Below are 23,651 nucleotides of genomic sequence, written 5' to 3' on the forward strand. Positions count from 1 at the left end.
TGGAAATTATTAGGGTTGATTTACTTAAAAGTATGACTAAGGAAAAAACATTTAGTTTTGGATTGAGTGGAAGTGGATTAGAACACCTGTCGGGTTTTTATTGCTGTTTATGCCCCCGTTTGGGAGATTCTCCCTTTTCTATCTGTCCTGTTTACCATGATCCTTGAAGTGAAATTAAAAGAAAATCGTACATTTTGGGTTGTCCCCAGAACCGTAACAGAGGGGAAATCTTCCAATGGGGGCAGTAGTTCTTGTGAACTGGGGATCCGCAAAGAATTCCTTTAATTTGCAGGGATTTTCTCTCCCTTCCTGTTTGACTATGGGACAGGAAGTGAAGGTAAATCTCCCAAATGGGACACAGATGGCAAAAAAAAAAAAAAAAAAACTTTATAGGGGTTATAATCCTCTCTTACTCTATCCAAAATGGAAAAAATGTTTTGCCTATAGTTCTACTTTTAGAGCAAATATGTTGTACACTTTGCAAGTTGCACCAAAGCTTAGTACATGAGGTAAAGATTTGCTTTATAAATCACATGCAAAGAAAAAAGCAGCATATATGTTTGCACATGATTGGATAATGGAAGACAGCAGAGCTTTCCCTTCTTACTAAGCTCTGGAGCAACTTAGCTTGCAAAGTGCTCCATGTATGTGCTTTTAGTAAATCCACTCCATTACATGTAGTAAAATATACTTATTTTCTTTCCTGTCAAGTTGCCAGATTTTCATAGACTTTTGTGTATATACAAGCATATACACCATTTGCTGCAAAAAGACTCCAAATCACTCCAAACATAGTATAATATACATGCATATCACAGTGTTCCAATCCATTGTTAGAACATATGTCATATGTAGTTGGGATACTTTACTTTTTTCAATTCTTTTTAGAGCTATCTTTCCACTGATATCATTGAACTTTTAGCTATAAGGGGGTAATTCAGACATATCATGAATTGTAGATAGTCATTTTTATCAGGGGTTTCCTGAGACCGGAAAGTTATTTCTATTGTTCCTCTGTGTTGAAAAGGTTGAGAAAAGTGAAAGCAAAACTAAAGGAAAATACTATTTTCATTCAATATTTTGACATTTTATAAAGATATGTATTTACTTATTTTTTCCTTTTTTCTTTTTTAATAATACATATGTTACAAGGGACCATATTGACTTAGTAAGTTGGCATATTTTCTACAGTTTTTAAACAATTTAACCTCTTTATTAGCAATAAAATCTGAGAGAGGTTACAGTTCTTCTCCACTGTATCCATCCCACTGGATATGGCATAAGATAAATTACCGCATGGTTTCATGAGATAAATACAGCATATGTCAGAAAAATACAGCATACCACTTTTTGAATGCTAAGTGGTATTTTTCCCTATGTCATATAGTAGTAGATACCGCTTTGTGAATGGAGCCCCTAGTCAGGTGTTGACTTTGTTTGCCTTCTCTGTGTAAATTGTATTCTGGAGCTCATACCACATGTAAGGACTTGTGACGCCACTCCAAGCCAGAAAGCCAAAGAAGAAATCATCCTGCTGATGGGGAAGGGGGTAGTGGGAGCAGAATCTGTGAGTCATTCCAGACACTGTACTAGATGAGAGGATGGATGCTGCTCTACCCTGTCCCTGGAATCCGGTGTGAGTGGAGTGGCCACTCCACTCACACCGGACTAGAGGGACAGCTTAGAGTGGCATCCATCCTCTCATTTTATATTCTGGAGCTGCCATTTTTAAATATCCTCAAACTACATAGAGAGAACATCCTGGTTTTATGTTGTCGTCAGTGCCTCAAGAGGGCTGTAGGTTTGGCATCAAGGATCTAGAGGGTTTGATATTATATAGATCTCTGTGCAGAAGCATACTGTTCTTCTAACTCTATTAGCAGAAATATTTGAAGCTTCCCTCCCCTATCTTCCTGACACTTGGGGCTTGATTATTCTTACTTTATATCAATGTCCCAAATCTGAAAGCACAGTAGAAAAAGGAACTGTGTGCTTGTAAGACTAAAACCAGATTGCATGTCTGTTCATATAACTAAGATTATTTTGTTAACATGATTGGTTCCCTTTTTAAAACCAGTAAATTTGAGATTGTATTTAATGAGTGTGACCTTTTTTCTGAGAAGTAATTTATAATGTGCTCACTTTGTTGGATTTACACCAGCCTTCTGGGTTCCATAACAAATTTACCAAAACACTTCCATCAATAATCCCTCCATTTATAGAAGGATTGAGGGTACAGTGACGACGCCAAGACCATGTCTTCCTGCCAGCAGCAGCACACTAAAGCTGTGTCAGTGCCCACACTATCAGTGTTCTGACTTCTTTAATAATTACTCTGCTGCTGGCATGAAATGTTGGCGGACCCTGATGCTTGGAAAGTTTGGAGGGAGCCAGATACTCCGCAAAGGATGTTGGATTACTGATTACAGATGGTGTACAGCCACCCATAGACATAAGATTCTGCTCGCTAGACTTGGAACTTATTTTTCATAAACAGTAACTGTCTTCTCGGCTGATAATATAACATATTTTCAAAAGACATGTGACGGAACAAGATAATTTTGGGACAATGCAGCCAGGAACAGAAAGTGTGTACTGCCTGCAGTCATCTTCTGATAAAACAATAGACGTGATGTTGTTCGGAAAATTAAAGTGGCCCAATGAATACAATTTTAAAAAAATCATCCTAACTTTTGACTGTTATCTGCTAATGTCCTTCATATGAATGATCTTGCCTGAATGAATGCTCAGCTCAATAATACCTGTTTCTTTTAGAATGCCATCTGTGTATGTATATAAGGAGCTTAAACCAAAAATGTAATATATTGCTGCTTACCGATCATTAGATGTGGTGGCTGCTTTAGTTTTCTTAAGCTTTTTCTCTCTGTTTTCATTTGGTGTTCACACCCATGCGATACTGTTCAGGCAATCACACTCCAACTTGTTTTTGGAGTGTTAACTTAACATTGGCACCCGCAGCAGATTGCATGAACACAATGCGATTGTGGTGTGGGAGATCACAGGAATCTCTCTGAATTCTGCACCACATCACTGTGAACGTAGACCGAGAAATCCTGTCTATTTGGAGTTTGTATTCTCATTCCATATTTCCTTGGGATTCCTCAGCCTGTTCAGTGTTCTTCCACAATTCGAAAATATAGCAGTAGATTACCTGTCGTCTACATTTTGTGTCTGTGATATTACAACTAAGGGATGATGTAACTGGTTTGTGCACTCTGCAAAACATGATTAGCTATATGAATAAAGAATTTAAAAATATTTTTTACTTTTTAAATCTAATTTTGACTGCTTACTTTTCTCTTAGACGAAATCTGAATTATTTTTCCAATGCCTACGCAGCAGCTGTCAGTGCAGTTGACCCGGATGCTGGAAATGGTGAACTCTGCATAAAAGTACCATCAGAACTGTGGAAACATGTTGATGGTAATCTAAAATGCGACTAGTTCACTGTTCTATTATGCTTGTGACAATTTTTATTTATATTTATTGCTTGTGTATTCCTTTTTGGTTTCTGCAGAGTTAAAAGTATTGAAGGTTTACATTGAGTTCTCACTGGACCAGCCAAAAGGTGGCCTTCATTTTGTTGTTCCCAATGTGGAGGGCAGTATGGCAGAGAGAGGGGCTCATGTCTTTTCCTATGGATACCAGAATTCAACCAGGTAAGCCATGGTCCTATTGGCTGGCTTTACATTCAATTTATTTTAAAGCAAAACTCCATTTTTACAAATGAATTACAAATAAATTGCCCCATAGTGTAAAAATAAAAAATACAGTTTACAATGCAATAGTCACGTTCTCTCTAGAGCTGTCCTCCTGAAGATAGTCTGCTCTGCTGATGACTTCCAAAAAGTCTGCACTGCTGCCGGTCTTCTGGGTTGAAATCTGAGCACTGTGTTCTTTTGCTGTTAGGTTTTGGTTCCCGTGTGTGGACTCCTATTCAGAGCTATGCACATGGAAGATGGAGTTCACAGTTGATGCCGCCATGGTGGCTGTGTCCAATGGTGATCTCGTGGAAACCGTTTACACCCCCGACATGAGAAAGAAGACCTTCCACTACACCCTCGCCATTCCAACTGCATCTCCTAACATTTCTCTGGCTGTTGGACCTTTTGAGATTCTAGTGGATCCTTACATGCATGAGGTATGAATATTCTACTTGATCTGTTGATAAAATATTATTGTGCTTTAAAACCATGTAGGCCTGCAGTTGTTTAACACATTTCCTCTAAGTGGAATTGGGCTTTTAATGTCAGGCAAAAAGGGCAATTTACTGTATGTTGTAATGCATAAACAGCATTTCAATTGGCTGCTATTCCTTTTTTTTTTTTTTTGACTGGCACTTCAACCCACTGTTGCAGAAGCAGGGAATGCACCTGTACTCCAGCATGCCATAATCCATGTTTTGCTTGGTATGTTGCCCTTTCTACCCTCTGTCACTTGTGAGTGAGAGGTTTCTGAGTTGTAGCTCACAAAAGGTTTGCTTGATTTAATAAACTTTTTTTTTTTTCTTTCTTTCTCGTCCATTGTGAGGGACAAAGTAAACCTTTTGACATTAGGGTTATACTGCCACTTTTAAGAGGACTGAACACTACAAGCAAAAAACTGTAGGATAACCCCTCCCACTATCAGCTTCTGCTCAGAAAACTCTAATCTAACGTTGCTAGCATATTATTTCTTTTTTAAACATTTTAGCTTCAATGAAAAGTCTTCTCTACATCATTACTAGAGTGGGTCATTTTGCTGCTGTTATCTGTCGGAGCCATCCTCAGCTTTTGGCTTTTTGAGTGCCTAGTTCAGATCCTGCAGGACTGGACATTGTGGGGCCAGCCTGTTAATGATCTAAAGGCACTGGGTTCTGTGGCGCTTTCTAGACCCTGTTCTGGTAACAAGTTAGCCAGAAAGAGCTTTCCAAGTCCAGATTGTGGCATTGCTTCAACGCTTGCCCCGTCTCTGAGGATTGAGTATGCCGATCAGGGCTCAGCCCTCGGAGATACCTCTTTTTCACTCAGATCATGGGGACACCTTTTAAAATTTCTGCTATCCACCAGTTCTTACAGTGGAGGGGTTAACGCTAAGGAACTGAGCACTGATGCCATCCACTGACTTCAGTTATTATGTCTGTCTCCAGTTCTCGGAGAGGTGCTTCTCTTCCTTGTTTGCCTGCTGTGCAGGATGTGAATCTATCTCTCAGCCACGGATTCCTTTTTGGTAATCCTGAATGTACCTTGTTGGGTGATTCAGTTTCTTGTTGCACCATCCTGAGTGGTTCAGATAATACAGCTTTCAATCTTATGGTCTAAAGATAGGTTTCATCCTTTTCAAAACGTATAAAGAAATACTTCACTGTCTGTGTGAGTGTTTTCTAGATCTTTCTGGCATCGGTATAGTTTTCCTATGCAAGGCTGCCATTCAGTCTACAGTCTGCCATTCAGCCTCATCTGATGCCAACTTTGGGCATCATTTTCTTTGGGCGGCTTTTGAGCTGTGGACAGTTCTCAGTTATGGTTTTTTTTTTTTTTTTTTTTTTTTTTTTTTTTTTTCTCTATTGATTATGTTGGGTCTTTTAAAGTTTGTTTTCTGTCTTGCCCACTACTCTGTTGGACAGCTTTTGGATGTCCCGAAGGTGAAAGACTTCTTGTGTCCCTTCATGGATATGAGAGAAAATAGGATCCTTTGTGCTTACCCTAAAATCTTTTTCTTGGAGTCTGTTGAGGGATGCAGGTTCCTTCCCTCTGTGTTTTGATCATGTTCTCCTCTCAGAACTGCTTGGTACTAAACTTAGGTATTCTGGTGGTGGGATGTGTTTTCCAGGGCCGGCCTATGTTTTTTTCTTTTTGTTAGCAAATGACCCATCCTCCTGGCAGATGGCAGTATAACCTGAAGGCAAAAGACTTCCTGTGTCCTTCAATGTACTCCAAGAAAAGGATTTTATCATAATTACATGAATCCAGGTATCTTTTTCAGTGGATGATTGTGCTGTGAATCAAGGTGGGGGTAACACAGCTCTTGTACTGTCTTGATCTCTGCATTGACTTCTCTATTGTAACTTCCTTTTTTTAGGTGACTCACTTTTGCCTGCCTCAGTTGCTACCCCTTCTGAAGCACACAACCTCCTACCTCCATGAGGTGTTTGAGTTTTATGAGGAGATTCTCACTTGCCGCTACCCTTATTCCTGCTTCAAGACAGTGTTTGTCGATGAAGCTTACATGGAAGTTACAGCCTATGCATCTATGAGTATCTTTAGGTAAGTGAAATCCATACTTATACCCTACTTCATGTAGTTTTATTAAAGCTGGTTTAATCTGCTTTTCCTGTTTTTTCTTTTGCCCCCTCATCACGCTAATAGAATTGAATAAAACCTTTCCATTGTCATTACATACATTATTTTAGACTATTTCAGAGATAGATGATATATATATATATATATATATATATACCATATTTTTCGCTCCATAAGACGCACTTTTTTTCCCCCAAAAAAAGGGGGGAGAATGTCAGTGCGTCTTATGGAGCGGCCGGTCTGGTATTTCCACCGCCGCCGTGTCAGAATACCGGGCCGGCCACTCAACTCTGCAGTGGGACCTTACCTGTGCCTCTATCCAGCGGCGCGCTGTCTTCCCGGCTTCTGTTGTGTGCTTGACAGCCGGGTGCCAAGTGCGCATGCGCAAGAAGCGGTGCTCTTTGTGAATGGTAAGGCGGTACCTGGGACACATGACAGATCCCAGAAGCCGTTGGACCAATCACAAAGTGCAGCGCTTCTCACTCATGCGCACTGGGCATCCGGCTGTCCACCGAGCGCCCACACTACAGAAGCCAGGTAGACAGCGTGCAGCTGGATAGAGGAACAGGTAAGATCAAAGAACAACTCTGCGGAAGTAAGAGCGGGTACCTGTCAAATTCAGGAACCCGCTCCCCCCCCTCCCCAAAGGTCAGCAGTCATCTCCTGTACTGTCCGCAGTCTCTGGTCATCTCCTGTACTGTGTCTGCAGTCTCTGGTCATCTCCTGTACTGTGTCCGCAGTCTCTGGTCATCTCCTGTACTGTGTCCGCAGTCTCTGGTCATCTCCTGTACTGTGTCCGCAGTCTCTGGTCATCTCCTGTACTGTGTCCGCAGTCTCTGGTCATCTCCTGTACTGTGTCCGCAGTCTCTGGTCATCTCCTGTACTGTGTCCGCAGTCTCTGGTCATCTCCTGTACTGTGTCCGCAGTCTCTGGTCATCTCCTGTACTGTGTCCGCAGTCTCTGGTCATCTCCTGTACTGTGTCCGCAGTCTCTGGTCATCTCCTGTACTGTGTCCGCAGTCTCTGGTCATCTCCTGTATTGTGTCCGCAGTCCATTAGTTCAGAATTTTTTTTTCCTGTTTTCTGCCTTTAAAACCTAGGTGTCTTTATGGAGCGAAAAATACAAGAGTATGTATGTATGTATATATATACATACATACATACACAATCTTCCTTGAGGCACTCTGCTATTCAGGAGGTGATCTTTCTAATGCGAGCGAGCTGATTAGAGTGTGCCCAGGCACCATCCGGCACACTACAAAAAATGGCCACTGCCCCAGTCTATAACTGGCCTTCACAGCAAGGAGCACATGGAAGGGCGACGCATGTCAAACAACAAAAAAGAAAAATTCCCAGCTCTAACTTGACAGCCTGCAAACAAACCGAATCAACCTGTCTAACAGTATATGTTAAAAACAGGGGTTTAGTTGGCACACATTTGCAAATACATGCGTAAGCCACAGAGCCTCGTCACGGGACACCCCAATATTCTGTAGTTCCTAACTCTCCAATTTTAAGAGCCCCCATAGTATAGGCCGGGTGTCGGCAACCCGCGGCTCTTTTTCACCTTGGCTGCGGCTCCGGAGCACACTGCCCACCAGGTGACAGGCAATAGGGCAGCAATGGGCAAACTACGGCCCAGCGGACCTTTTAATCTGGCCCGCGGAGCTAGGCTCCCGCTAGGCTCCTCTCACAGTCCGCCCTGAAGACCGGTGTAGCATGAAAATCTGTCTCCTATGAGGATCTGTCCCCCTCGACGTATCTGCGCATGTGCCGGAGATCACCGATCGGCTGCTAATGCCTGAAACTGGCACATGCGCAGATACGTCGAGGGGGACAGATCCTCATAGGAGACAGATTTTCATGCTACACTGGAACGGCGCGGGAACACGGCGAGAGGAACGCGCGGAGCAAAGGTAAGTGAATTGACACAGGGGGGACTTGGGGACTTAATATGGGGGATGAATTACTATAGGGGGGATGAATTACTATGTGGGGGATGAATTACTATGTGGGGGATGAATTACTATGTGGGGGATGAATTACTATGTGGGGGATGAATTACTATATGGGGGATGAATTACTATATTGGGGATGTATTTTCAGTTTTAAAAATGTGGCTCTCAAAATAAATTTCAATCATGGTTTTGGCGAGATTTGGCTCAGTTGAAAAAAGAGGTTGCCCACCACTGACCTAAGGCTATGATTGTGATTATGATGATACACTGTGGCCCTGATTAACCCTTTGCTTACTGGGCCCTTAACCCCCTTCATGACCAGAGCGCTTTTTGCAATATATGCAGTGTCGGATTTGTTTTAAATGTTGCAATGGTTTTGCAGCTCCCAGTCTTTTTTTCCCTCTCGGAAATGGGTCCAAGTGGCTCTTTATGTCTTAAAGGTTGCAGACCCCTGGTATAGGCACATGTCTTTAATGGATAGACCAAGGGCAGATGGACCTGAGGTTGCCCACTCCTCCTTAAAGGTACAGGAGCGCACTGGACACCCAGCATGTAGCACAATGGCAGCTAAGGTGTCCAGTGTGCCCCCTTGACCAACAACTAAATCCATCACACATATGTTTTAACCCTATTGATATCATCATTGGATCTCTGTGCTACTCTGTAAGATCAGAGCTGGAAGGAGGGGCCAATGGGCTGCTGTGTAGAGTTTCCTGAAAACCTTACAGCACCCTGCCTCAATATTCCTCACAAAAGCACACAGACATGATACAAGCAGTAGGTTGGTTCTTGGGAGGAGTTATGCAAATGTCCAAACACTTTGGGTGGATTTTAGTCAAGTGGAGCCATCGTTCTTGGTCTGCATTTGAATGCAGATTAGCCTAGGTAATGTGTTTTCTGAGCCTTCTTGATTAAAATAACTGAAATCCTAATAAAGAAAAGAGACAGGGGCAGTAGGGCTTGGGATGAAAGGGCTAGATGATGTGGGATGCCCTTCACCCAGGAAATTAGATGGGCTCCATCTGATTTGCCGCAGCTTCAAACTCTAGGGCGCTCTCAGTGTACAGTGAAATTGGAGTAAGTAGTTTCAGTACAGAAGAGCAGCCTTTGCAACTGTGCAAGACTAAAGGTAAGGCTGCAGTTCAATTTAAAAGCAGCATCTGGTGGTAATATTCAGTCATGTTATTTGTATTTCACGTTTTTATCTTTGCACCCCTGTTCTTGGGTATAATTAGGGTCTTATCATTGTGGAGAAAGAATCAAGATTTTGGTGTGTTTTTGTTTTTCTCACTTTGTCCTCTGTCATAGTTTCACTGCACTGATGTCACTGCTGTAGCCTAGGACAGTTTTAGTTGTAGGTATTGGCCTTGACTGTGTGACTTGGCCTGGAAGGATTTTGGCTTTGGAACACTTCTGGTATTTTAGAGACTAACTTGCAATGTTTTCCAGAATTTTGCTGTCCCCAAAATAACCTTTCTTGATTAGGATCTCTCAATTTCTCAGCAGATTCTGCTTATCTGTTTTGGTTTGTTGAACCATGGCCATTGCCTCTGGTTTTGTTAGCAGTTGTTTTTCTACTCTGTTGTCTCTTCTACTGCTGGGTATTGCTGTGCACTCTTGGTCTGTGCAGGAGGGTATAGTTTGCAGATGTAGGAATAACCTCATGGGTTTTTTTTTCTTCTTCTTGCCTAGTATTCTACACAATTGTCCACTTTTTTGGTAAGTCAAGTAATGTCTTTTCTGTCCTGTAGATGGCACTCCTGGCATATTGTAAAGTTTTCACATATTGGCATTTATTACTATAGAGTACAGCAAACTTATTTGACACTGATAACCGAAAGCTCTTGTGGCAATAGCCCTTTAGTAACCTTTATAAACTATACTTGCAGCTGACAATCACTTAAAATAACCTTGCAGTCTTCAGCTGGTAAAAGCATTGATCCCATAGTCTTTATTGAAGGGTAGCATTAGTGGTCAGATAAAGCCAGACAATTGTATGGCAGCACTGCAGGCCTCTTCAGCAATGACCTTTTGATCCACCACCAGAGAGAGTGTGGGTCACAAATTTTAGGCTGGCCATACATTGTACAAATTTCCTTTAAAATTTACCAAAGCCATATAATATGAGGCCAAACCTAAACCCTTTCAATTTGTATGCAGGCAGGTCCTCGCACTACATAGTTGAAAGTAAATCTAAAGGAAATTGAAAAAAAAATTTGTATAATGTATGGCCTGCTTTAGTTGAATTTCTTTCCTGCAGCCACGTAACTGATAGTGTTTGACAGGGGGACCTCTCCCACAGAGCCATTGTGTTCTAAGAAGGAGTGGTTAAAACAGCTGCTAGCAATAATTGCATGTAAAATCCAGCAGGCTGATTGTACCCAAGGTGATCGATCAATTTGGGTACATTGAGCCTACCTATACATGGTTTGAATCTGGGCCGGTTGCTGCTGAACTGGCCCAGATTTGAAATGCCTGTGGCCAGCTGTAGAAATACATTTTGTTGTCTGGAGTGTAATCTCAAAAAAAATAAATAAATAAATAATTGCGGGTCCCACTTATTGCATGGAGCGAACTTGCCAATCTATTCACATCTCTAGGTGTCTTCTCCTTAATACATGTTTTTTTCAAAGCAGAGTGACATAGAGCAAAACGTTGCTGAGATCTTCCAAACTGTTTTTTTTTTTTCCTGTAATATTACTCCATCACTGACCAAGGCATTATTGTTATTCTAATACAGGATTTATATAGCGCCAACAGTTTGCGCTTTATAAAATGAAGGTATGAGTACAAGCTTGTACTTTGGTGACTTTTACTTCTTCCTGCTCCTGAGAAAGTGCTGTTACAGGTACAAAACCATGCAGATGGCACTTGGCGGTACTCCGTTTTTGATTTGTTCTGAAGAATACATTGCATGGGAAAGTAAATATCCTGATTGTAAGATATGCAAAAAGCCCGACACAGAGCTAAGTTGTGCCAAAAGCTTGTAATAACTTGAAGAACAAACCTGCAACTAGGTTACGGGCTAGAGGAAGAGAACAAACCAGCAGGACTTTTTTTGAGTGAAATTCTACTTTAAGTTAGCCAATAAAATATATCATTTAGCCACAAAATGTCTTCCTATAATAAAGAATTGTCTTCAGAAAATGTATTTGTTTTTTTCTCTCTCTTTTCTTTGTATCATATATGAATACAAAACGTATCTGCTGCATACCACCAGCTATAAGCTATATAGCTATAATGTTCTAACTTGCTTGTAGCATTTAACATTGCTATGCTACACATACTTATGATGAACATATTTTTTTATCAAAATGTTTGAACTTACAAAAAAGATGATAACCCTGTGTTCAGACTATGAACATTAAAGTATTTAAATATTCGTTATAAGTTTAAAAAAAAAATGTTTTGACTTGTAATACATTTTTTTTTTTTTTTTTTTTTTTTTCTTCTTACCAGCACAAACCTCCTGCACAGCGCTATGATTATTGACCAAACCCCACTAACAAGAAGGTGTCTTGCTCAGGCTCTTGCACAGCAGTTCTTTGGCTGCTTCATTTCTAGGATGTCCTGGTGAGTTTGGCTGCCTTTATGGAAAGACTGTCTACTCTGGGCCAAATGTTATTGCCCTCATTTTGCGCTACATCAATTATTTTGTGACTGAGCTCAGGATTCATTACCTGGCACTATTATTATTATTCCAGGTACTTTTGTATAGCACCATCAATTTACAGAACTCTTTACACACATGTTTTACATTCACATCAGTCCCTGTCCTCAAGGAGCTTACAATCTAAAATCTTTAACTCGCATACATACATGGGCTAATTTTAGACCGGAACCAATTAACCTACCAGCATGTCTTTTGAAGTGTTAGGTGTAACTGAAGTACCCGGAGAAAACTCACACAGGGAGAACATGCAAACTCTGTGTATGTAGTGCTGTGGTTGGGAAGCGAGCCAACGACCCTAGTGCTGCCAGGCAGAAATGCTAACCACTTAGCCAGTGTGCTTCCATATTGCTTTGTCCTACTTTTGCCTTTTAGTTAGTAGTTTTTTTTTTTTTTTTTTTTTTTTTTTTTTTTCCCAAGGCAGTATGTAATTTTGCATTTTAGATCTCCATCTCTTATTAAGATACTCCAGAGGTGTTTTGTAAGCTCAGTGTTAAGAGGCAGGGAAAAAAAACACCCTCCTGGTTTGGGTTTTTGAGAGCATTTTTGTAGTGGGAAAAAAATGCTAAATGGCCAGCGTTTTTGTTTTTTTTCTTTTTTCTTTCATGATGTTTTGTTGTAAAAAAGCTTATAAACACTAACGCTCCTAAATGTTGCTAAACACCAGCACAAAAACGCCAAATATGAGCGTTTTTATAGAATGCTTTCTGGCAAGGTAACTGTTTTGTTTTTTTGTTTTTTTTTATTAAGTACAGTGTATATGGACCCTTAAAGTGGTTCTAAAGGCAAGACAATTTCTACCTTTTAATGCTTTCCCTGCATTAAGGTAAAAATATATCCGTAAGTGTATCGCCGCCATCAGCTCTCTATATACTTGCTGAGTCCTTATCTTGATCCAGCTCTGTGCCTATCTACAGCCTGCGCTGCTCTGAGAGGATTGCAAGAACAGGTCAGGTCAAATTCAGGTACTCGCTCTGCTCACTATTTAAGAAAAAAAAAAAAGACATAAAATGAATGCATGGTGTGATATTTCCTTTTTTTAATTTTTTTTAAAAATTTTTTTTTTTTTATCTGTCTATAGTTCAATTTTTTTTTTTTTTCAGGAAAAATAGGTAATATGCCACCATTCTTCATTTTCCATAGTGCTGGGAGTAATGTCATCCTCCTGCTGACAAGATCCCTTGGATTGCTGAGTAGCCTAAATGCAGAAGAAGACACAGCAGCACAGTACAAGAGTGTCTTCTCGCAAGATTTGGGCTACTCAGAATTCTCTAATCTGTCCACAAGAATGATGACTTCACCCTTTCCTAGGTGCTGCAAGAGGAAGCTGGGGAAAGGGGGGTTAAGTGTAGTATCAAACTACAACCCCTCCCAGTTTTTTGGGGTTTTTTTTGCACTTTTATGAAACATTTCAGGGGGTGACACCTAAAACATGTCACTGCAGAGCAAGGTCCTTCACCTGAAGGAATGAAGTCTAATGTTGGTGTTTAAAGTCGTTCCTTGTATTCCCAGGTCTGATGAGTGGGTCTTGAAGGGCATCTCTGGTTATATTTACGGGCTGTGGATGAAGAAGACATTTGGTGTAAATCAGTACCGGCACTGGATCAAAGAAGTGAGAATCTTTATTTCTGTGAATGTGTTGCCCAGTTTACCAGTATGCAATACAGACACGCTTTCCCACCCTTGGGGCTTGTGGTCTATAAATGAATAGAACAAGATGAGTCTAATTAGAGTTCTCATGACTGATGAGTTGTCTTTCATGTGTTTTCCCAGGAGCTGGATACAATTGTAGTCTATGAACTGAAGACAGGCGGTGTGTTGCTGCACCCAATATTTACTGCCGGAAAGGAGAAAGACAAGTAAGTTTACAGGGGTGCTTAGCATTTCTAATGTGATTGTCACATCTGTCAGTTTTCTAATTTAGTTCTCTGGTTTGTTTTGACAGAAAAACTTTTTTCTTTTACATAAGTATAAAATTGTAATCTGTATGTATTGGCATAAAACTCCCAAAAACGTTCAGTACCTCTCAACATGTACAATTCCCCATGTTTTGACCTGCCGGAAAATCCAGTATGCTCATATCTTCCTTTTGCAGCACTGAAAATGCCAAACTGTTATCAGAGATACCACCCCTCCATGTTGTGGAGATGTTCTGTAATCCTAACACATTTCCTGTCCTAGGGCAATAACACTGCTCCTCTAATGAAGGGAAAAAAAAAATTTAATGTTGCCCCAACATCAAAGGAATAAGTTGTGACGTATGGAGCAAGTTCTAGGTTTGTCTGGAGTTCATCTTTAAGTTAACTCTCTTCCCCCAGCACCCCAAAGTATTATATTCACCTGTTACTCCCACAAGATCTATGCCATGCGCCCACCTGGAGTCACTGCTGTAAACTTTGTGGCCATTTCTTGCTTAGTCTGTGCTTCTGGCCAAATGGGATTTTTCTTTGCAATCGCAAATGAAGTGAGGGGCCAGCCAGAAAGTTTGTTGCAAAACCTGTGCAGCTTCCCAAAGTCTCACACCAAGGATCTTGCAGAATTGTGGGCAGCAGAGGTTGGTGGGATGGGGGGAGGGAGTAACTTAAAGGAGAATAGAAAAGTGTTATTTTTTTATTTATTTCAGGTACTTATATGGCGCTGTCAATTTACACAGCGCTTTTACATATACATTGTACATTCACATCATTTCCTAGCCCTCAAGGGGTGTAAAATCTAAGGTCCCTAACTTACAGTCATACATACACATACTAGGGACAATTTAGACAGCCAATTCACCTACCAGCATGTTTTTGGAGTTGGCTTTTTAACTTCTCTACAGACATGACATGACTATTGCCTAATCCAGTCCATTTCACTTAAAATGTATGTGAAGGCAAAATAAAAAAAAAAACGTTCTGCCACACATATCTGCAGACTGTTCACATTTCCTCGCTTCTAATATCCTTTTGTGAAATGTCACATACTATTTTATTGACTGAAATTGCAGAAGTTGATGTCAGCCTACCAAGTTGTTGAAGACTAATTGTTCTGTAGTGCGAGGTCTGCTTCGGATGACACGGGAAGTTTAGATAGGACAGCTTTGAATTTCAGGCTCCATCAGTAGGTATTCTGTTGCACTTAAAGCTGATCTCCATGTGTCCTGTCACTTTAAATATTTCATTTGAACTAGGTTGGTCCAAACAAACTATTTGAAGTGACAGGACACATGGAGATCAGCTTTAATGAACAGAGATCAACAGATATTTGTGTGCAATTTGTGTAACAGAAATATCCAAAACCAACCAAAAGATGTCATATAAGTAAAGTTCATTGTTTGTTTTTACATACGCCTTAAGTGTGGTAACTGTCTTGATGTGTGCTGGTAACATCAGACTTTGGGTAACAGCCCTAACTGACCATTATAGGGCAAATTTTGCTTCGGATACTTTAAGCCGACAGGTATCGTTTACCCTGAGATTGTATTGCAGTATGTCCACTGATCTAAACATACATGCTGAGATGATCTAGGTGTCCGTGTTCTTGTCATGATCATATAAAAAAAAAAAAATCTTCTGCTGTAGGGTTGTGTCTGTACTCAGGATTTTCACACAGGTTGATGTGTTGACCTGTTGAAAATGCTTATATGGAGATTAAAGCTGAATTCCAGATATTGCAATTTTTACATAATTATGTTGGTCCAATGTAGGTATGTATGTATGTGCCATACCTGTGGGATCACCTTGGAAGCTGGAAATCACTAGAGTAGGCACCTTTACTTCAGCGATTCCCACTAGATCACGGGTCCCTGATACATTGCAAACACAGGAGGTCAACTGCTCTGCATGGACACCATTCAGTGACCACTTTCTACTTTCTCCATGAATGCAAACTGTTCTCTGATTGGACAATATGGAGATCTCTCCGCACCCCCCAACACCTTGTTCAATCAGAGTATGCTATACATTCATTGAGATAATGCAAAGTGTAACCTGATTGGTGCCCATGCTGAGTGAATGACTAACCTCCTGTGTTACCCTGGCAGCTAGTTTAGATCACTGTAATAGCAGTCCCATGTGTGTATGGCACATGTATAATTACATTGGTCAAAGCTGGACCTATGTAACTGTAAACATTCCCACGCCTGGAATTTATCTTTGCGTCAAAAAGCCAGCACTTCATATGTTATACTTTTTTGGAGTCCAAGAAAAGGCACACATTGACCCCCGCCCCCCAAACCCACCTCCAGATTTACTAAAACAAAAAAAAATAATTTGAATTGCTATTTGCAGACAAATCCATTGCTCTTGGATTCAAATATTATGGCATAACTCTAGTAAACAGCCTAGAACTATGTTGGAGTGTTGGATGTATCATTCTCTATAATTGCTTAATTATTTTTGTGATTAAAATTGGCATGCTGGTCTGTTGAGGGGGGAAATCTGCAAAGGTTGGGAGTGTGAGGTGTGCAGACCAGTGCCTATAGTGCTTCATGGTTGAGGCAAATGAAGAACATTTGCAAATATTTAGTATAGGACTATATATAGGTAGGACTGGTCGGAGACCTCTGGAATATTACCTGATGTGAAACATTATTAGTGCTTGACCGGCAAATGTCATTAAATCTGTTCCATCAGAAAGAAGCCTGTTGATGCTCTATCTGGAGGAGGTGTTATTCCTATATGAATTTTCCAGCAGTTATACATTTAATCTTTATTTGGGCAGCATAGTAAAAGCATAAATAATCCAGTTTGTTCATAGCTGCCTGTTTACAAGTCACCGTTGGAAATTTTCCAACATAGCTGACCCAAATGAACAGACTTTCACCAGTTCTGTCTCACAGCTAAGAAGGCCAAAAGAAAAATATTCCATTAATCCCTCTGCTAAGAGCCATTTAAGTACATATGTTGGCATGGCTGTGACTTAAAGGACTAGTATACTAAAATGAATAGAACAATTGTGACCTTGTTAGTTAGGGACTTTAACACAAAAACAAAAATTGAATATTTTTCCATTTATGTATAGATGGTATATCTAGGGAAGTCATAACTTTAATATGAACCTGTACTGATAGAAATATGGGGGCTGCCATTGCTGGCCTCCTCCTGAAAATAAGAGTTGCCTGTTTCTAGCTTGCATACTTTGAAACATTGACGCAGAACAAGCGCAGAAATCACAACCGTTGGAGTTTCACCTCGCTATCATAAGGTTAATGTGACTCAGGACTCTTTCAGACTGGTGGCCATGGGGTGGTAAAAACAGGTCACTTTATGGCTGCAGAAATTTTAACTTGGTCTGCAGAGCTTGACAGACGGCAACACCAGTCACGCTCACCCATTGAGACCAAGAAGCTTGGTTTGGAGTTGCCAAGCAAACATTGAGACCAAGATGCTTGGCCTGCAGTTGCAACGTGGTCCTGCGATGTGAAATTTTCCATTTGCCAAATAAAAAAAAAAAAATGAAAAGAAAAAAGCTGCTGCTATAACACCCTCTGAAAAGTAATCTTTTGTGATTTATTTTGTGTATAGTGTTGCATGACCGCGCAACTGTCAGTTAAAGTAGCACAGTGCTGTATGGCAAAAAAATTGCCTGCACATGAAGGGGGGGGGGGGGAGTAAATCTTTAGGATGGTAAGTGGTTAAAAGAGAAGTATGGTATTTCCCTTTTTTTTTTTTTTTTTTAAATCCTATGCAGCATCTGTTCCCCGACGGCTCTAAGGTTGAGCACTCAGCGATCACTTCTCTAAGTTCTCACTGCCGCTCTGAGCAGAGAGCGGTGACTGTCAGTTACCCCTTTATCCCTGTCTGCTCTGCCTCCTCAGTGCTGGAGCGCTGGGCTGTGTAGGGGGAGGGAGCGGCTGGCTCATACTCTCAGCGGATCACTAAGAAGCTGAGCCTGGTGCTGCTCCAGACTCTGGGGTGGACCCTGACTTTAAAACCAAGATCTTTCCCCAGCCTGGACCAGTTGAGTGACACCAGCTGACAACCGGTCACAGGAGTGCAGAACGAACTGCACTTCTGTGATCCACAGGAGAAGTACAGCCAAAATAGCTTAGGCTGTACTCCTAAGATTGAAAACAAGTTTTGAAATGACATTATCATGTTAATGCTTATGTGGGATTTCAGTGACTCAATTGAAATCTACTCTCCAGGAACTGTCATTCACCACGCTTTCTTGTGCCTGTCACTGGTAACTGATAATAAAGCGATCATATATTTATGCATACAAGTCCTGAAGCCCCTAAGTATCATCTTCTGTACCACAAGTGATACCTTCCTCACATTTTAGGAAACATTGATTTAAAATCAGTAAAAGAGCTTAATTGTTGGAAATCTCACTTTAGAATGTTGTCTGTTCTTATACAATATGGGGTAGAGTTACTAAAACTGGAACACTCAGAATTTGGTGCAGCTGTTCATGACAGCCAATCAGCTTCTAACTTCAACTTGTTTAATTAAGCTTTGACATAAAACCTGGAAGCTGATTGGTTTCTATGCAGAGCTGCACCAGATTTTTCACGATCCGGTTTTAGTAAATCTCCCCTTGTCTCGCTCTGTTACAACATTTATGATATCATATTACAATTGTGTACTGCGTGAAATGGACATTTTTGACTGTTCTTAGAATAGTATTACATCTTTAGTTTTTTGTTTTGTATTTACAGTCCATCTTCTCACCTTCATTTTTCCATAAAACACCCTCATACCTTGTCCTGGGAGTATTTCAACATGTTTCAGTGCAAGGCTCACCTGGTCATGAGATTGATAGAAAACCGCATCAGTATGGAGTTCATGCTGCAGGTAATTACCCTATTCTGATGGTTTTTAAGACGATGAAAATTGCATTATTCAGCAGGTATTTCAAATCTAATTAGCAAGACATTAGTAGCAGTAATCTTTTTAAAGTTGTTTAAAGCTCCAGACAGTTTTAAAAGACTGACATTTAAAGTAGAATTCCAGCTAAAGCCTAACTACTCTTACAAATGCTCCCTCCCCCCTCCTAACACCTTTATTAACTAACCTTTAGAAAAAAAAAGATTGTTATACTTGCCTATTTTTTTTGCCTGTCTGGTCTGGCCACATGATTCCCTGTGTCAGACAATGGTGGCTGCAGGAGAATGGAGAGAGTGCCCGATGACTGCTGGGAAAACCAGGACTGATGTCACCCATAGGCTTCCATGGTGCAGCTGTTGTCAGCAGTCCCTCTTCTCCCCTGTGGTCACCACTGGCTGACATAGCTGTGTGTGTGTACAGTGCTGTAAATAGAACCCATATTGTATTGATGACAATGAAAGCATTGTGTGATGCAATATGCAATCATCATGCACTCAGCAGGCTGTGGATGATATAGTAGCCAAACTGTGTTATGTCAAGTGTATGTCAGGGCAAAATAATAACAATAAAAACCGTACACCATCTCTGCTATAGCTGCAAGTTCAGCAAAATTCTTTTAAATCTTACCAGAAATCCAGTGTGCTCCTCCTTACTTTAGTGAGCCGCCAACACTACCTCTGCTGCTCTGAAATCCCAAGCAGTGTTGTCAGACCTCTTTGACCTCCCCTGCAGGCTACAAAAGACCTCCCCCTATTTTTATTTCTGTTACAAATGGGGGTGTTCTGTAGTCTAGCAGGTGAGAACTCGGGTAGGGCTGAAAACACTGCTTTGCATTTCAGTGCAGCAGAGGCAGCCTTGTCTGCTCCCTATATAAAACAAATGCAAGAAGGTGCCTTTTTATAGCAGTTTTATTAAAAATGAATAAAGCACATCAAAAATTCACTCACTAGTTTAAAAGTGGATCAAGGATTGCCATAAAACAATACCTCCAAAGGAATTGATGTAATTTTGAGTTTTAGTACATATTTTTAAATGATCTTTTCCTTACATATTCTGTGCTGATGTGTAAGGGTTAATTAACACTAGCCTTATGTATCCCCTTGTGTTTTCCTTCACATGCGTTGTCTAGCACTAGCTTGGTTAAACAATAGTTAATAGTACTGGTCTCCTGCTCCCTTCCCCTTCCACTCTTCACAGCATAGAAAGACTTCTCCTCCTTTCACCAATATCCTTCCTATGGTTTGATAAAGGGGCGGTCCTGTTGCTGTGAAATGTGTAGCCACACCCCCATCACTTCCTGTCACCATCACCCACCTAAGAAAGGTGCTGATTGGAGCTGCAGCCATCTTGCTACACCTGGAAGCTGCTGCTGCCTATGTTCCAGCCTGAAGACTGACAGCTATACTATCACCAAGAACTCTGCTTCAGTCAGCCGCTTGCCTTTTGAGCTCTGCAGCCTTACTGCGATCCTATGGAGGTCTAAATGGGTTTATGACAAGCCTTGATCCACTTTTAACTATTGAGTCCATTTTTTATTTTATTCTTTTTAATAAATCGCTACACCAAGATGGAGGCGCACTCTTGCATTTGTTTTATATATTTGCATTAGGATCTCAAGACCTAATCTGTGAGGAGCTGCATCCATTTCACCTGTTGTTCCATACCACTGTCCTAGCCCTCTTATGTGCCCCGTTAAATAATTGTTGGGGTCTAGTCAGCGCAATAACTTATTCATTTTCTTTGGTTGTCTGCTCCTTACATGGAGTTCGGACTACAATGAATCGGCCATAACTTTATGATCGCCAATATTGAGTAGGTCCCCCTTTTGCCGCCAAAACAGCCTTGACCCGTTGAGGCATGGACTCCACTGGACCTCTGAAGGTATGCTGTAGCATCTGGCACCAAGGCATTAGTAACAGATCCTTTATGTCCTGTAAGTTTCAAGGTGGGGCCTCCATGGATCGGACTTGTTTTTCCAGCACATCCCACAGATGTTCGCTGGACTGAGATCTGAAGAATTTGGAAGTCAACACCACAGACTTGTTTTCCTCAAATCATTTTTCACCCATTTTGCAGTGTGGCTGTCTGCCATCAGGGATACCATTTCCATGAAGGGGAGTACTTGGCCAGCAACAATGTTTAGGTAGGTGGTATGTGTCAAATAACATTCACATGAATGGCAGGACCCAAGGTTTCCCCTCAGAACATTGCCCAAACCATCACACTGCCTCCGCAGGCTTGCCTTCTTCCCATACTGCATCCTGGTGCCGTCTTTCCCCCCGATAAGCGACGCACACGCACCCGGTCATCCACATGACGTAAAAGAAAATGTGATTCATCAGATCAGGCCACCTTCTTTCATTGCTCTGTGGTCCCAGTTCTGAGGCTCAAGTGCCCATTCTAGGCAATTTTGTGGAGACAGGTCGGCATGTGCAACATGACCGGGCTGCAGCTACGCAGCCCCATACACAACAAACTTTGATGCACATTTTTCTCATTCACAACATCAGATGCCATTATAACAAGATAATCCAATGTTATTCACTTAACCTGTCAGTGGTTGGAAAGTCATGGCTTATCTGTGTAAGTATAGAGCACTCTTGTTTAATCCTATTAAAAGTCCTGCTTAGATCTAATATCCATATTGTCAACATTTAGGACTAGAAAATAAGGTGATAGCACATTATCATCCTGAAGATGTTTACATTTGACCAGGCAGTCTGCTTGGCTTTGTCATATTTCGCACGTCTTTGCAATTCTTAAAGGCTTTCATCTGTTTGTGATGCAGGTGTAAAGTATTCCTTTTGCAGCTCTCTGTTTTATAGATGGCTGGTATTTCTGCCTTACTCTTCTCTTCACTAGCAGCACTCTGCTGTTGTCTGCTGGGAACTCGTTTGGCCCGGACAGACCATGTAGACTGATGCCTCGCTCTCTAATTCCACATGGTTAGCACTTTTTTGTAATTTCTAAACTCTTCTGTTTAGGATTATGTGGGCAACAAAAGGGGGTGTCATTGGCTACCAGAGCATGCACTTTCTTCTGAAGGTGTTTAATGGATTGACAAGAAAATGAGTGTTGTAGTAGACAGGGCTTTTATTAGAGCAGACGAAAGAATAAAAAGAAAGCACCAATAACAGGATGATTTAACAACTGCTGAGCACCTCACCCTCTTACCCAGACTTGAGCAATACATCCAAAGTAAATGGAACATACTATTGACACTGGCCCAGAATGAATGCAGGAAAGCAAACTCTCAGGTTGCATGACACCTAAAAAATAGAGACAGATCTATGAATTAGGAACAATAAAGGCCAAAATATACCTAAATTCATGTGCAAAAAAAAAAGTTTTACCTTTCTAAGTCCTTAGATGTGGTGGCTGTATTAGTTTCATTTTTTTCAGACTTTCTACATTTATTTTACCTGGTAATTCTTTTAATGACAAACATCCAGTCCTAGGGTAAGAACACTTACTCTATCTAAGAAGGAGAAGCTTTGTCACCCTAAGGCAGGACTACAGAATACCAGGAGTCTGCTGGTTTTTATCTCCTGATTCAAACAATCTTCCCGCCTGGGCTGCAGAATCAGAGTGTGTATGTGAGAAGTAAAATAGGGGTTTGCATATACTTTAAACAGCAGTCCACTCATTTTCTTCAAAGATGCTTTACCCTTTTATTCTCTTTCACTGAAGTGCACATTAATTTGAAGACTGCTGGGTAATATTGCTGCCTGTTGGAGGATTTGGACACTCACAAACAGATTTTTGCCTCAGGTTGTTGCTAGTGCCCTGAGAGGATGGATGTCTTTTCACTGGTCTGGTGAGAGTCTAGTTGAATCTGCTGAACAGATAACGGTGGGATTGCCTGGACTCCACATCCTGTCATCCTTCACAGACAAATTTGCCTGTCGGTAAAGAATAGGTTGGCCTGTGGGCTCAGGAATTCAGATCCAAAGTTGGGGCGGCCCTTTCTACTGAAATCTTGGAAGATGCTTACAACCGATACTTTTTCTGATCCTGCATAGGGACAAAATGTTCTTAAACTATAACTAAAGGCAAACTTTTTTTTTTTTTTTTTGGATAAAGTGGATGGGGATTAGAACACCTTGCCATTTGTTACTGCTGTCTGTTTCTCCATTAGGAAGATTCACCCCCTCCTGGTGACTGTTAACACTATGAAAGTGAAAGTTCCAAATTTTAGGTGATCACAGAACGGGAAGAGAGGGGAAATCTTCCAAAGAGGACACTAGTTCTGGTGACCCTGGTGACAATCAAAAATTTCCCTCACTGCTTTCAGTGACTATGAGACTGCAGTGAAGGGAAATCTCTCCAATGGGTCATATGGCAAAAAAAACTGACAGGGTTTTTATACTTCTCTTACTCTATTCAAAATGAAAGAAGAAAAAAAAAAAAAGATTTTACGGCATCAGTTGGAAGGACACAGGAAGTCTTTAACCTTTGGGAAATCCAAAAGCAGCCCAACTTAGGGGAGAGCAGAACAACTGAATAGGCCCAAGAAAAAAAATCAGAAGTAGGAACTGCCTGCAGCTCAAAGAGCTGCCTGAAGGGCCTAATGCCCAAAACTGGCACTAGATGCGGCTGTACTGTCCACCTGGTGGAACATAAGATCTTGTGAACAAAAGAAATGATGCCAGCCTTGCAAACCTTGGAAACAATTGCCTGATGCTGAAAAGCCCAAGAAACAACAACAGATCTAGTACAGTGCACCTTGACAGGAAGGGGTGGAATCCACTTGTACCACATTCAGACAATGAAGGGAAAATCTCTTTGGTGAACTGGAGCTGAAAGAGTGATGGAAGAACGATGTCCTGGTTGAGGTAAAAGGCCAAAACAACCATGGAGGTAAAGAAAGTCCTGGGCCTTAAAGCAAAAACTTTTTTTTTGTTAATGAACTC

General features: G+C 41.1%; 1 protein-coding gene across 2 annotated transcripts in view; it reads left to right on the top strand.

The window, feature by feature from the left end:
• The window catches only part of TAF2 (TATA-box binding protein associated factor 2), a 128,646-nt gene that overhangs the window by 10,981 nt on the left and 94,014 nt on the right, over positions 1 to 23,651 (top strand). For both annotated transcript variants that reach the window (XM_089659051.1, XM_089659052.1), the window contains exons 4-11: positions 3,326 to 3,444; positions 3,539 to 3,680; positions 3,931 to 4,162; positions 6,082 to 6,266; positions 11,719 to 11,832; positions 13,442 to 13,541; positions 13,703 to 13,788; positions 18,570 to 18,705. In XM_089659051.1, coding sequence (XP_089515177.1) covers positions 3,326 to 3,444; positions 3,539 to 3,680; positions 3,931 to 4,162; positions 6,082 to 6,266; positions 11,719 to 11,832; positions 13,442 to 13,541; positions 13,703 to 13,788; positions 18,570 to 18,705 — 1,114 coding nt within the window. The remainder of the gene's footprint in view (positions 1 to 3,325; positions 3,445 to 3,538; positions 3,681 to 3,930; positions 4,163 to 6,081; positions 6,267 to 11,718; positions 11,833 to 13,441; positions 13,542 to 13,702; positions 13,789 to 18,569; positions 18,706 to 23,651) is intronic.

Source organism: Staurois parvus, unplaced genomic scaffold, assembly GCF_062004578.1.
Source record: "Staurois parvus isolate SC_StPar_1 unplaced genomic scaffold, SC_StPar_1.0 ptg000030l, whole genome shotgun sequence".
NCBI classification, from domain to species: Eukaryota; Metazoa; Chordata; class Amphibia; order Anura; family Ranidae; genus Staurois; species Staurois parvus.